General features: G+C 36.2%; 2 protein-coding genes across 3 annotated transcripts; both read right to left on the bottom strand.

Moving 5' to 3' along the window:
• Window positions 1-216: 216 nt before the first annotated feature.
• On the bottom strand, window positions 217-5,114 carry si:ch73-22a13.3 (inositol-trisphosphate 3-kinase B). Of its 2 annotated transcripts, none has more exons than XM_056770014.1 (8): window positions 5,087-5,114; window positions 3,909-4,744; window positions 2,829-2,913; window positions 2,287-2,500; window positions 1,622-1,826; window positions 1,267-1,368; window positions 862-933; window positions 217-778 (listed from the first exon to the last, which is right to left on the bottom strand). In XM_056770014.1, the coding sequence occupies exons 2-8, from the start codon at window positions 4,704-4,706 to the stop codon at window positions 536-538; spliced, it is 1,719 nt and encodes a 572-aa protein (XP_056625992.1). In that variant the 5' UTR covers window positions 4,707-4,744; window positions 5,087-5,114; the 3' UTR covers window positions 217-535. The 2 variants fall into 2 exon arrangements, with proteins under 2 accessions (XP_056625992.1, XP_056625993.1); XM_056770015.1 differs by having other exon boundaries at window positions 590-743.
• A 433-nt stretch (window positions 5,115-5,547) lies between these two features.
• On the bottom strand, window positions 5,548-12,192 carry bscl2l (BSCL2 lipid droplet biogenesis associated, seipin, like). Its single transcript, XM_056769812.1, has 9 exons — window positions 12,169-12,192; window positions 10,483-10,982; window positions 10,114-10,195; window positions 9,759-9,902; window positions 9,285-9,419; window positions 7,370-7,467; window positions 7,125-7,269; window positions 6,592-6,685; window positions 5,548-6,452 (listed from the first exon to the last, which is right to left on the bottom strand). Exons 2-9 carry the CDS (start codon window positions 10,740-10,742, stop codon window positions 6,184-6,186), a joined length of 1,227 nt encoding a protein of 408 aa, XP_056625790.1. The 5' UTR covers window positions 10,743-10,982; window positions 12,169-12,192; the 3' UTR covers window positions 5,548-6,183.
• Between the last annotated feature and the right edge of the window lie 3,033 nt (window positions 12,193-15,225).

Below are 15,225 nucleotides of genomic sequence, written 5' to 3'. Positions count from 1 at the left end.
TTATTTAAGACCAATGGAGACATTTATGAGACTTTTGTCTATTGCTCAGGATAAATATTTGAGACAACTAAGTATCCATTTGTCTCTATTTAATTGCATTGACGTCTATGAGAAATAATGTTATCTCAGATATCTCATCTCTTTCTCTTTCCCATGGGTAGACGATACACCAGCAGTTCCACTTATAATGCATTAAGTAGACAGATACGTAAAACGGATAAAGTAATGCAGTTGTACATTTCACAATAATCTTTAGCCAAACATTGCAAGCAAAATGCATTTACATTTATTCATTTGACAGATGCTTTTATCCAAAGCGACTTACAAGTAGGAGAGCATATAAACATTTTGTCAACACGCTGAACTCTATTTGAGTGTTTTATTAATACTGATAACTGCTGCATGTCAATGGTCTTGACTATAAGATCCAGTCTTGTATGTTTTTATCAAAATATTGTGCTTTTACGAACGGTTTCTATTTGGGTGCCAATAAAATATGCTTCTTTTCTAGAGTCTTGCTGTATCCAGTGTAAAATCAATGGGAATCTGAAAGTGATGGCTCTTTCTCTTCCTCTGCTTGTCTGAGGGCTTCACCCACCAGAGAGATGAGGGAGATTAGACCGTTGAGGTACCCGTCCTCCCTGTTTCCCTCCACCCATGGAACATCATGCATCAGGTGGACATTTTCTGGGGTTGGGATGGTCTTCCCGAAATCAATCATCCATATATTAGCTTTGTTGTTGCTGTCATGGACGAAGAGCAGAGAACTTCCTATGATCTGTGAGATGTTTAGAGGTAAGGGTGAAAGTCTAATTTGAATGAAGAAAGTATAGCATGATAAAAAGAAAATGTTGTACTGACCTCATGCTTGCTAAAAAAGGCTGACTGCTTAAGCGTTTCATTTAGTGCTTGCAATCTGGATAAGTAGGCTTTCTGGGATACACAAAGTGTAAAGCGAGAATGTTTTGATTTATGATCTGCACAGTTGGAATTAATATAGCAGTCTTATCCGGTAGAGAATAATCATATGAAACACGTATAACATGCACGAATGTGGTCTGCTAAATGTATAAATGAAACAGTATTCACCGTAATTGTTTGTTAAAATATGCACGGATTAAATGTTCACAATAAAACCAGACCAGAACGTACTACCAATTTTACTTGAAGTTTTAGTTTGTGTGATTTTTGAGTATAAAAAAGTATACAGAACACTACAGTACAATAAGTAGACAAAAAATGTAAAATGAAAGCATGTGCACTCACTAGAATGTGAACCTGCCTTTTGGTGAAGGATAAGAGGGTTTCGGTCACTTGGGCTTTTGTGCATGTCTTGTAGAAATCTCGTAATACTTTACCATTTCCCATCTACAACAAAGCACAAGTACATTTTAAAAGTTTTTAAATGATGTCAAAAGGAATAAAAATGTTGGCCAAAGCATCACCAAAAAAATAATAATGTACAAGATGAGTGTCCTGTTTGAAATCATATAGCATCTTTCTTTGTGATCTAACTTTTGCTGATATCTCAATTAATTCGTTCTTAATTTTGTGATTAAGCCTGTTAAAATGTCATTGTATTTGCTAAACTGCTGTACACAAGACATGTTTTTTTTCATACCACAATGCCCTCTACACGAAAGCCGAGTGTTGTGGTAGTGCTGCTGTAATCTCTCCACTGCATGTAACGCAGCTTCGTTACACCTCCCTGTGCGTGTTCCTCCTCAGTGGGAGCCGCCGGATCCACTTTCACCATCTTGTGATACATATCACTCCGCAAGGTGACGTTAGTTCTGGCTTTAATGATCTCATCTTCCTGGTAAGTTCTACGAGTAATGTCACAAAGCAATTGTGATTTATATGCAATTATATTATTTAGAATAACAATACACTCACTGTAAGTATAAAATAAAAATATGAAATAACACCAATGTAACTGTGGGAACTATGTTACAAAAAAAATATTCTGGGCTCTTATTGACTGTTTTTTTATTAGTTGGTCCCATTCATCCATTGCAACATTTATTTTCAACATATATGTTTTGTTTCGTAATAAAATAAATAAAAAAATTCACATTTTAAATGATATGAAATACATTGAACCTTCTCCAGAACCTCTTATGAAACATTTAGATGCTTTCAGATCAAAAGCTAAGATCACGATAAACAGTTCAGCCAAGTGAGCCTCAACTTCTAAATCATAATGAATATAATTTGATTCTATATTTAAAAGTTATTTTATTGAAATACATTTGGATTTAGAGCTATAATTATGTTCGCTCCTACCTGACACCCATTTTGCAGTCCATGATCACAGGATACTTAAGACCACTCAGTAGATCTTCTAGACGGACGTACCGATCTCCATCCTGACTGATGTGCCCGAAATATTGAGGCACGAACTGATAGAGCGCATCTGACATGAGGGCCTGCAGGCAGATGTCCTCTACCTCACAAAACCTCTTCAGCACCTCTCCACCCTCACTCAGCTTGACATTACCTAAAGAGACCACATAGACAACACCATGGGTTTCTAAATTGTAAGGGTCAACTTCAAATGAGATGCCGGCGCATCTTTACATATGGTGTCCTGATAAACTTTCAAATTGATCAATATTTGCTATTATTGCTATTACATGTCATTCAAGAAGCCTATACTCACTGTCAATTACTAAGATATCGTTGATACTGTGTATATTTTATAAAACAGTGATTAGATACATTTTAAAGAATAAATTATATAAATGTGTTATTTTTCTTAAGGACTGAAATAATAAGGCTATGGTCTTGGAGGGAAACAAATCCCTGATTGATGAAAAGTGTCATACCTTGGTGACCAGCCAGTTGGATCCATGGGCTCTGTGTACGCTTGGACCACTGCATCATAGTCAAAAACGTTCTCCATGATCGACACTGGAGAAGAAAAATGATAGTTTACCCAAATATTTAAATTCTGTATGCAATACTTACTCACTGTCTTGTCAATTCAAACCTGTATTACTTTTTTTCGCAGAACACAAAAGAAGATATTTTGAAAAATGTTCTTGACTGGAGCTCATTCACTTGCATTGGTTTTGTGGTCAGAAGTGAATGGGGTCCAGTGCTGCTCGGTTGCCAACTTTTCTGATTTAATCTCTTCTTTTGTGTTCTGCGGAAGAAAGAAAGTCATAAAGGTTTGAAATGACATCAGGGTAAGTAAACGGTGGCAGAATTTTTCGTTTTGCGTATCACTTTAAAGTATGCTTTTTTAAAATAAAAAAGTGGGCCAATTCAGTCCCAAGTTGCATTTAAATACTACACTTACAAGTATACGAGTACTAGTACTTACTACATAAAGTACACTCTGGCTTGTTTCAACGAATAGTTGGATCAAATGGACGTTAAACCAAATGTCAGGTTTGTCCGTATTCTATCCAAACCTAGTATATAGGCCTAGTTAAAAATATACTTGACCTTTGCTTAAGTATACTTAATAAAATGAACATGAAGTTTTTGTAAGGGTGCTATCATAAATATTTTACTTAAGGCTAGAGTGTAAAAGTTTACCACATTAAAAATATCTAGAATGTCACAAGCCTCATTCTCTTCAAATCTTTAAGAGGTCACTATTCATCATGGAATTTGTGGACAGTTGGCAGACAACAAGTTTGTTTTGGAAAAACGGCTAATTCGACAGTGACACGCCACTCTTTCTCTGTCTAAAGGAATATGCAAATGTCCTATTCAAATAAATGTTATGTTATGGAACTCTTTCAAAATAATGCAAATTTTCAAGCACATTTCACAGCACTGAAAAACCTTTTTCTGGAAGTGCAGATGTCAAAAATTCAACTGTAACCGGTCTTACGAGATTTAAATTAAAAGGTATTTAGTCAGTGTTTGTTGCCATTCCTAAAAATCCCACTCACCCTGCTCATGGTCTTTCTCCTGGCCGCTGCATCTTCCCCTTCACTGAAGACCTCGTCGCTCTCGGCTGATGAGTTGTTAAAGGAAGAAGAAGATGAAGCCGAGGAGTGCAGGAGAACCCGAGAGAGGACAGGATGAGGAACATATTCTTTCATTCCTCTGTCTTGATCCTCACCCTCTCTCTCCGTTCCTCTGTCCATGTAAAGTTCTCCATCCTTTGCTGTATGTGCATGTCTTTGTTTAGCAATCCAACTCCTCTGTCTGTGCCTTCTGCTGTCAGTCATCTCTCTCTCGCTTGTCTCATCGATGTTCTCCAGACATCCGCCAAGTCTCTCCCTCATCCGGTCCTTCAGCTTTTCCTTAAGTTCAGTCCTGCCTTTCCACAGGTTCTTTCTTGTTTCTTCATTCTTTGAATCTTCTTTAACAAGAGCTTCCTCTGCCATCACTTGCTTCTCAATGTCTTTGTCTGCGGTCATTTCATCAGTAGATGTCTCTAGTCGTTCCAGATATTCCGGTTTCACATCCTCTTGTTCCTTGTGTGCGCTCGTCTGTGTTCCTAATGGTTGTTCTAGTTTGGATGACAGGACGGCTTGAGCCGAGGCCAGTTTAGGTCTGACTCTGAGGCTTGCTGTTTTGAAATGATGATTTTTGATTGAAGATGAAGAGAAATCAAAAATGTTTTCTTCTCCGGCATCTCTCACGATCTCCCCATCACCTGCATCGCTCGCTTTTCCTGACAACGTGCTCATGCTTTGCATTGGGAAATCCAAACCTTTCATGAAGAGGCTTGAAATGCTCATCAGAAATAGATGAAACACCTCTTTTGTTGTTTCGAGGTCTAAAAGAAAGAGTCTTTTTACCAAAATATATTTTTTAACAAAATATGTACACATTTTAGACAGACGGATAAATAATAGACGTGTAAACTATATAAAATGACACGAACATTTGAACTCTTAAAACTATACACAGTATAGAAAAGATATAGAAAAATACTTTTCACAAAATACCAACAAGAACTAGTTTTTTAAAAGAGGCATAACATGTTTCCTGGACACAAATTGAACCGTCGGTGAAAAAATCTCCCACAGAGGTGGTACGAAATCTTCATTTGTGTCTAGGAAATAACTCACATACATTCAAAACAATTGCTTAGGAAAAATTACCAACTCCCACGTACCAGACCCACCAGTGTTTCATCATTCCAGCCCTTTGGTACCGAAGACTTTAAGATCAAAGTTTAACTATCAACGTCCAGTGATTTGCATAATGGGATGTAACAAGTTTTCACAACAGTTGTCAACAATAAGCTCTTTCGTGGTTGGAGAGATAATAAAAGAGAGATGGTCTAAGTCCCAAACACATTTACATGTATTAATGTGATAGACGCTTTAACATTTTTTATTGTATCAGCACTTCATTTAATTAAACCCAATGATCACAAACCGTGTCATATTTAACTTTGAAATCACATGAAAATATATGATTTTATATATTTTGCCTTCATGTGTCTATCACTGTTGATATTTTGTTTATTTATTATTCACATTAAAATCCAAGGACAATTGAATGGTCCTTAAAAAGGTTAGTTTCTTTACTTATTTCTTTTGATTTAGGGCTAAAATATGACCTGGACATATGCAGCGTTAATCTTTTTATTAAAAAATACATAAGACAGCCACATATTATTGCAAGTAAGGACAGAATAACTGCACAAACAGGAAAAAAGGACTCCCAAGAGAGGGCGAACATATAAACACACTGAAGAAAAACTGTAAATGTAAAAATTAAAATTTGGTGGCATTAAAATGAATTGTAACAGCGCCAGTGGATATCTTTCTGTGATGCAATATGTGTTTTCCAAAGAGGCACACATGGAAATAAATGCAAATTCATGTGTTACTTTCCAAACATAAACCACAACCAAATAGCATTTTTCCTCAAGGCTATTTACTATCGAGAAAAACAATGAAGCTATACACTTAATATTATATTTAGCAATAAAGTAAAGGTTGACCGGTTGAATAAATATCACCCTTTCAAAACTAGGGAGAAAAACGCTAAACTGGTGAACATGTTGGAAAAATATTCATGAGAGCTTTTCCTGATCAATTTCGAATTAATATACAAACATTATACTCGGTTTTGGCAAAATGTGCATGTTAAAAAAAGAAGAAACTCTTAAATAAAGCCGAAACGCTTAAGTCAGAAGACCAGGTGGCCTTTGCTCTTCATAACCTTTACCCTTATTTGGCAGACAGTTACATTTCTTTGGCATCAAGAGCTCAAACAGGCACCGATACCATTCAAGTTTTTATCTCCAGTGTCTGTTAATGCCTGAGATGTTTGAAACATCATGGCTGACAAATTTCTTTGTCTCAAAATCATTTCCCCTTCCTCCAACGTACAGATGTGTTCATCCTCCACATGTTCGCTCCCATCCACCCCCATGTCTGGAATGGATTCTTCCATCTCGTCCGAATTGCTATCCGCGGTGTCTTTATTTCCCATCGTAATGGGGGAATCCAACATAGATTTCGTAATGACTGCATATACGAATACAGAAAAAATACAATGCATGTCAGATATTCAAACGTACTGTATTAAATTCTGTAAAACAATTTATGATTAATTGTAAGATTTTATCCTTTTTATAACTATTAGTATGAATAGTAACAGGTCGACCTTTGCTTATTCCTTCATGCTGAGGTTCTGAATGATCATTAAATTCCTCTCGTTCTTTCCTGTCATGTTGATCCATGTCAAACTCAAAATCAGCCTGAAGACAAGAAAACACATATGTGACTAATGTAGAACGGGAACATTTTTAGTAAAAGCCCCAAAAACATTGTAAGGGTCAAAATTATAGATTTTTTCTTTTATGCCAAAAATTATTTGGATATGAAGATCATGGTCCATGAAGATGCTTTGTAAATTAAATTTCATACCGTTAATATATAAAAACGTTATTTTTGTAAGTGGATGCCCTGCTGCTGATTAACAACTGAAAAGGCAACTTTCTCAATATTTAGATTTTTTGCACCCTCAGATTCCAGAGTTTTAAATGTTATATCTCCACCAGATCAATAGAAGCTTGATTACTAAAAATTTCTCAATTTTGAAAAACGGGGTCAAATAAAAAACAAAAACTTTTGCAAGTGAACCGATTTGAACACTCATGTTTGTTGAAACTGATTGTCTCAAAACTTGAAATTAACCTCTTGTATTTCCTCCTCCCCAGATGACCTTCGATCACCCAGACAGAACTGTAGGTAGCTGAGTCCGATGATCAAACTGAGGAAGGCGAAGTTACTCATCACCCCGATCAGAGTTGACGTCAGGGGGAAATGATACAGCAGGTACCTGTGGAGATCAGAGCGACAGGACTGGATGTAAAGACCGTAACGCACAGCAAATCACCACAAACAGCACTGCACACACACACACACACACACGCACAAACCTGATTCCTGTGAAGTGGGCGAAGATGTAGAGATTTGCCCTGTAGATTTGAATATGCTGGGAATGGATCTCAATAACAGCGCCGGCAGTGGGTTTATACTGAAGAAAGAGAGACAGTTATTAAAGGAACACTTTGGAAAATTTGCTCACGAGTTCCCCCGTGTGGTTGATACGCGCAACTGTCTGTTACTAGTGTCCGAGCACAGAACTTATGAGGTTGCTCGGGTAGCAGCGGGAGAAGCATTCGTCCAGTTAAAGGTGCAGTTGGTAAAAACTAGAGGGCACACGATCAAAACAACAACAACGGCGTAGCTTGATGACACTGTGAAGGAACGTGGAATGATGGGATCTGTTGTCTCCAACTCCACCGCTGATGGCCATCAATCAGACGGGAACTAGAAATCATGATGAGGTAAAGATTTATAATTGTTGCGTACAATTGTGGTCAGTGTTGGGTGAAACTAGTTCAGTGGTTCTTAACCCTGGGGTTCGATCGAACCCAGGTTAAGAACCACTGAACTAGTTACTAAGTAATTAGTTACTGTAATTTAATCACTTTTCCCTTGAAAAAGTAAAGTAAGAGATTACTCATATGTTTTCTGTAATTTAATTATAGTTACTTTTGATGTAATTAACTAAATACTTTGTGAAATATATGCGTGTGCAATAGTGTAATTGACATAAAAATTCAAAGTCTTACTTTAAAATCTGTGCTTTAATGTATAATTCTCACATTTGTAATACTTTGGTCAGTTAATAATATTATTTATTTAATTAATTAAATAAGCCGTTTCATGTCTATCCTTGAATCACTTAACCAATCAAGGTTAATGTAGGATATAGAAAGTAATTAGTAATGAGTAACTAAATACTTTTTGGACAGAGTAATTTGGACATTAATCTAATTACACTATTGAATATGTAATGAGTAACTAGTAATTAATTACTTTTTCAGAGTAATTACCCAACATTGATTGTGGTCCATAAATAAGTGACTGCTCGAAAAAGCTAGTGGCTTGCTAGACACTAGACACTACTTCCGCATTTGGTTTCTATGTCATGATAGGCGGTAACAAAGGGGAACGCGTTTATGACGCCATTGACAGGCGACTGCACAGCTCCGCGTAACTGTTTAAAATGGCGATTTTCTCACGATTTACAAGTAGCTGGAAACATTTGAGATATTGGAAGTACTCAGCTGAACAAAATATATAACACTAGCCTAGTGGTTATTGGATATTTTACTGCAAAACTGTTACAAACTGCACCTTTAAGAGTTTTCTATCACTTTAATTATTTTCAGAGACAATATTTTAAGAACTACAAAGTGCTGCTTTAAAGGGATAGTTCACCCAAAAATGACACTTGTTTCATCAGTGACTCACCCTCATGTCATTCCAAACCTGTATGAGTTTCTTTCCTTTGTGTAAAGAAGTTAATTTGTTGAAAGTTGGTAACCAAATGACATTTTACCCGTTGACTTCCATTTTATGAACACGGACCTTTTTCGAAATATCTTCTTTTGTCTTCCACAGTAGAAAAAGTCATTTACAAGTTTTGAATGACATTCATTTTTATTTTTATGTGAACTATCCCTTTAACTGCGTGTCCATCAACAAATTTCACAATTCAATACCATTCAACACCGGGCTGGCCTACAAAATTTGTTTACTTTAATTTTATTTAATTTTCTGTTCTGTTCTTTTTTCGACAGTTTTTCCAAGTATAATAAAAAAAACACCTGTAAAATAAAATAATTTTTCTCAGTTTCTTAATTTTGTAGATTTTCTTGTATTTAAAAAAAAATATGGTAAACCCCCCTGTAAAATGACAGAAATACTCTGCCAGAAAAATTTCCATTTTTTTAAGGGAATGCATTCTGTTGCTCATTATGTGAGGAGGAGACACACACTCACAGAATCATCTCTGAACTCTGAGTACAGCTCCACCATGACTGACTGCTTCTGTTCGGACACTCTGCTTAACAACATCGGGGAAAACATCAAGGTGTCCAGAGCCTTAAGCAGAGACGAGCGATAATGGAGCATCGCCTGAGACAACAGAGAGACAAGTGAGTGATGGTAGTGTACGCTGGAGTCCCTGAAAGGCTTACAAACTAGCTTCACAAGTCTATTTGGTTCCTGTAGCTCGACTGATAAAGCTTTGTGCTAGCAGCACTAATGTCATCATATAGATTCATTTTCGGATAAAACACATAAACACTGAAAAAAATGCACAGCTTGAATGAAGAAACTTGGATTACAGCATCTGCAAATGCATTAGTGTAAATGGCGTTATTCATCATATTCATGATCTATACATTTACACTTGATGTAAACATTTGTGATGAGGATGAATGTCAGTAATGTGTTTCTGTGTGTCGTACTTACAGAACGTGCAGATACATCAATAATCTGACCGGTTTTTGAATAGAGAGACATTTTGACAAGGAACATTCCCAGCTGCTGATTGGATGGAGACTCGGGCATCTCGAGCTCCAGTGTGATCTGATAGGGCTGACTGTATGTCATCACCTGTAGTGCACAGGAAAAACAAAGAAAAAAACATTACCTGATTAAACATTGTGAAGCATTGGGATGTCATTTGACAACAGTGTAGCATAATACTGTTTAAAACATATCACACCTTAAAAGAAAAGTAGTATAAACTGCATAGTAAGCAGTATGATGGCACTGCATTTTACCCAGACATTTCAAGATTTACAATTTACAAATTACAATTCACCTCATGTTTTCCATTCTTCAAAAGAGAGACGTTAGCAACAGGAAAAGAGCACATGGCATGGTGAGGGGTGGAACAATCTGTCCTGCAAAGAAACACACGTTTGACAAAGAAATAACAGTCTATTAAAAGTAATTCTGCAAAATTATTCAGCAATCTAAAAAATATTTTTATATTATAATAGAAATCCAAATGACATCTGTAGATCTCAACTTTGTATAAGAAAGGTAAGAGATAACAAAAATATTTGTAATACCGTGAATTACATGGAACATGACATGTACCAAACATAAAAATGAATATATTGGTTTCTATGCGACTCTACACACTCCGCACAAATCAGGTCTCACCTGTGCTCACTTATGTCCTCACCTGTAGGTGAAGTGGACGGGTGTGATGTAATTGGCCGTGGGCATGAAGGAGTAATAGAAACTGCCGTAGAGAAATAAAGCCACCCAGAACACCAGCAGAATAACACAGATCACAATAGCCATCTCCAGAAGCTTCTGTCTGATCCGTGCAAGCACGACCGGCATCACCTCCATGATCTGAACCACCAGTCCACTGATCTGAGGTCCCTTGTCCTGCACACCAGAACCGTCCGTACTGTACTCGTCCGTGCTCGGATACATGATTTATTCTCTCCTTATTTTGTTTTTTTCTGTCCTTTGGAGTTCTTTCAGCTAGTTTGTCTATCTAAACCATCCTCTTTACTCAGCATCCATTTCTCACCAGCAAACTCTTGTGTCTTCTTTAACAAAACGTTGCCCTTGTAGAGCTGGTGCTTGACTTTGATTCATCTCAAATGTTCTGTATGAACGGAGGAGCTCTTTGTAATGTTCCTGGAGTAATCGACTGTGAAACAGCAGATTCTGGGAAGAACGGGACAGTCCAGTGAACGGCTGAATTTAAAGGCCCCGGTGGGACCGCAGAGAGACTCATGACCAACATGTGAGGCAACAGGACAAGACGTGCTGTTAAGAAATACAACTGGCATGAAGTATCCAAGACTAATCCAACTAATATCTGTGAATGTCAGTATACACATGACACCTCGGAAAACAACAATAAGAAAGAAAAATCACAGATGAGATCTCTTATATCGCAACAATTTTCCTAGACATCAATCAGATTATATTATGCTGTGTCTCAGATATTTCTCTTGAGAAAAAGAGACGGAGACCTCACAAATGTCTCTGTGATTAGAGTTTCAGAAGGAGATGTCAACATTTTCTCAAACTGGGCTCAGAATTGTCAAGTCTGCAATCTAAAGTCAATATTATTGAAGATCTCAAAATGAACTCGAGCATTTCTCATCTCATTTTTTATCCCAAATCCAATTTTTTGCACATTAATTTTAGACCTCCATAACCTTTTTGTAGTTTAACAATTTTAGGAGAAACATCAGCTAATGAGCTGATTCTTGAAAGACAACTGAGAACTCCATCAAATCTCATGAGCTTTAAAGGAGCAACATCTGAGAAATAACATATTCCTCATCTGAGATGTATAAGAGTTTAATGTCAAATCACAAGCTCTGTACTAAAGGTGAAATATTTATAAAAATATCTTTGTACAAATATCCTTTAAATTCAGTTCAAAAGACTTCATTACTAAATTAAACTATATTATACAATAAAATTCATTATAATATAAACGATAAATACAACATAGCCTGCATTAAAAATGATCAATTGATGTTAACAAGGGTTGACAGATAACCCGTTGACACAAATAAAAAACCTTAATATGCTAAAATCTACGACAAATGTAGAGAAAAATACTTTTCATATTTAATTTTTTAAGTTAAGCACAGCTTTGATTCGCCGGAAACACAAAAGCAGAAAAATACAGTTTTTCAGGATCTTTAAAAAAATCTATGTACACAGAAAGAAACCCTTCAGCTTTGAAGGAGATACTTCTCGTATTGTAAAATGACCCAGATACAATCACTTCAGTGATGTACACCGGTGTGCAAGCTTTCAGTTTTGCATGAAACATCTAATCCATTGATGTAGACATTATCATCTGACGCAAACAGAAGCGCACAGCACTCACCCATAAGATCTGTGACAACAGACCCGGTCAATGTGACTCAACAATCTTTCAATAGACACACAGATAACTGTCAATAATATCTCAGGGTGACTCAGACACTGTTATTATGAGACTGGAGTTTACAGCTCACTTCAGTTTATTCTTTATAACAATAACTTTCAGACGCCTATCTGATCTGTTCTGACCACAAACGTACGTAACAAAAGAACAACAAAGAGAACAAACAAGCCTTGTGTTCTCTGATCTTGATCACAGCCTTTAGCAAGTTAAGGACAGTCTGTGTCTTTGTCCTCCATTACATGTTTTTGCACTGTGGAGTTTTTTCCACTAGATGGCCCTAAATATCCTTTCCGTAACAAATGAGATCAGTCCTTTTTGACTTTAGGCTCTGACATTTATTCTCCAGACATTTTAAGTCAGCCTCACAATATATTCTAGAACATGGCATAACTAAAGATGTATATTTCTTATAAAAATAACCAAACACTAAAAAATATGTTGACTTGTTGCGTCTTTCTTTAAATCAGTTTAAATCATGTTTGTTTTGTGTACATAAATGATGATGGTTAGTATTTTCGTCGTTTTTATAGTAGCAGAATTTATTGTGTTTACATTAATTATGTCAGATTCCATTTAAACTTCTAACTAATTGTTTGGATTGGGAGTGAGAACAAATCCCCAATCCTATATATCTTAGGTGTGTAACTTGACTTAAATCACCTCAAATAGTTTCCTGTTAAGAAGAGCCGTGATATTACATTCCTAGTGCCTGATGGACATTAAAAGACGACAAAAAATCTCATAGACTTGCACAGAAGCACGACCTGAGCCACATTTTTCTACAAGGTAGAATTTCAGAGAACTTGCTCTGGGCTCATTGGATTTGGACCTTGTAAGCACCCACCAACCCAAACACAAAATTCAGGAACATCACAGTACCTCAGTAACCACACAGCAATGACAGCAGCAGATAAAGCCAAATTGGGTTTTGCATGGATAAGCACTTTTATTGAAGCCATTTCTTATGCAAACTATAAAAAATCATGCAAGCTTATATAATCACAAACACAAGCTGTATAAAAATATCAAACACTGTACCACCTTCTTCCATTTTTACAATAAGTGCTCTAACTGTGCTGCACTTGAAAAGGTGCCATATTCAGCCTGATTTTCCATGTGCCAGACGAGAGAGAGAGAGAGAGAGAGAGAGAGAGAGAAAGAGAGAGAGAGAGAGAGAGAGAGGGAGCAGGTGATTGGAATTCTGTGAATGATTTTAAATGACCTGCCAAAAAAGAGGCAGCACACATATTCAAATCGCGCTTTAGTTCTGAATCTGATGGAAAGATTAAGTGAAAATTTAAGCATTACTCCTCTAAACTAAAAAGAGTTGAAATTTAATTTGTAAAAATAATGAGCGCAAACAGTCCTGGACTGCAGATGAGAGCCTAACTCTCTCTCTCTACCTCTCTTTCTCTCTTTCATAAACACACACACATGTTTGCACAGCTATCTTTATGAGGACATACATTGATGCAATGCAATCTCTAGCCCCTTACCCTAACCGCTAACCTTCAGAACTGAGTACCTGACCCTAACACTAAACCTAAACCTACACCTGACCTAAACCTAATTATAACCTAAACCCTAAAAGCAGGTCTTGACCCTCAAACAGCCCTTTAAAGGGGTCTCAGAAAGTGAGGACCGGCCAAAATACTCTTTAAATCCTCAATCTGTTGGTCTAAGACTCAAACCAGTCCTTATAAAGATAGATGTACAAGTTCACACAATCACGCACACAAACACACACACACACACACGCACACACACACACACACACAAACACTTTGCTGTGACTCATTTGCAATTCAAACACCCTGCCGGTATGAAAGCTATGATATACAGCTGCACTACGGCTCTTGCTCTGTTAACATGACAGAAATGATGCATTTTTAATACACTTCTGTAATATTTGATGATGATTGGTCAGTGAAATGAAACCGTATAACTAACCGGTCTGGGCTACACATTCATGCTCTGCTGGTTTCTTGTGTGGGTAATGATTTAGATTACGGCCCGCAATGTACCGCACAATTAAATAGAATTTACAGCGTGACTAATTGTAACAATAATGTACCTCTGCAGTGTATCTGTAATGGGGAACAATATGCAAAAAAGTCTGGAAATTAAAAAAAGAAATGTGTAATGTAAGTAATATTATGTATTATGGATGACCTGCAGTATGCTATACAACAATCTTATCATGAACATACATTTAATTTGTGTAATCACAATCTACCCATTCAAAAATGACTGAGGATATTAATTAAGGGGAAATGATGTGTTGAAAGTTACTAGTTACTAATTACATATTCAACAGTGTAATTAGATTACTTTACAAATGACTCTTTCCAAAAAGTATATAATTACTTATAACTAGTTATTTCTATATCCTATATCAACCTTGATTAGTTAAGTGATTCAGGGATAGAAAAGAAACTGCTCATTAAATTCACTCAAAATAAATAATATTAAACTACATAAAGTAGTATTATTAACCAGCCAAAGTATTACAAATGTGAGAGTTATACATTAAAGCATGGATTTTAAAGTTAGACTTTGAATTTCGATGTTAATTCTACTATTACACAAACTTTTATTACACTAAGTATTCAGTTTAATTACATCTTTTGATGTAATTATCTAAATTACAGAAAAAATTTTTTTATCCCTTACATTACTTTTCAAAGGAAAATAAATGTAATTACAGTAATTAATTACTTAGTTACTAGTTACACCCAACACTGGCTCAGTTTTTGCGAAGTGTTCAGAGTTTTGTGATTGATTTTAGGATTGTTGGTCACAAATCATCTCTTTTAGTTGTGTTATTTTGAGTGTGTAAAATGTGAAAAATCAATGTTGATCTTTTGAAACTAAATCAAGTAGTTCAAGAACGGTTTGATATGGATGTGTATATGGCATGCACAAATATTTTTATATATCTTACACATTTGTTAACCAAACTTTGCATATTGTTCCCCTTTATCTACAAATATACTA

The sequence above is a fragment of the Triplophysa dalaica genome, chromosome 16, assembly GCF_015846415.1.
Source record: "Triplophysa dalaica isolate WHDGS20190420 chromosome 16, ASM1584641v1, whole genome shotgun sequence".
Classification (NCBI taxonomy): Eukaryota; Metazoa; Chordata; class Actinopteri; order Cypriniformes; family Nemacheilidae; genus Triplophysa; species Triplophysa dalaica.
Note: the sequence above shows the minus strand (reverse complement) of the source record. Positions and strands in the feature narration are given on the sequence as shown.

Coding starts and splice junctions, on each gene's coding strand:
- si:ch73-22a13.3 (XM_056770014.1), bottom strand. CDS start 4,706: ATGAGCATTTCAAGCCTCTTCATGAAAGGTTTGGATTTCCCAATGCAA. Junction 1,827..2,286: donor GACTGCAAAATGGGTGTCAG/GTAGGAGCGAAC, acceptor CATTACTCGTAG/AACTTACCAGGAAGATGAGA. Junction 779..861: donor CCTTTTTTAGCAAGCATGAG/GTCAGTACAACA, acceptor AACATCTCACAG/ATCATAGGAAGTTCTCTGCT.
- bscl2l (XM_056769812.1), bottom strand. CDS start 10,742: ATGTATCCGAGCACGGACGAGTACAGTACGGACGGTTCTGGTGTGCAG. Junction 10,196..10,482: donor CCCGTCCACTTCACCTACAG/GTGAGGACATAA, acceptor GTTTCTTTGCAG/GACAGATTGTTCCACCCCTC. Junction 6,686..7,124: donor GGGAGGAGGAAATACAAGAG/GTTAATTTCAAG, acceptor TCTTGTCTTCAG/GCTGATTTTGAGTTTGACAT.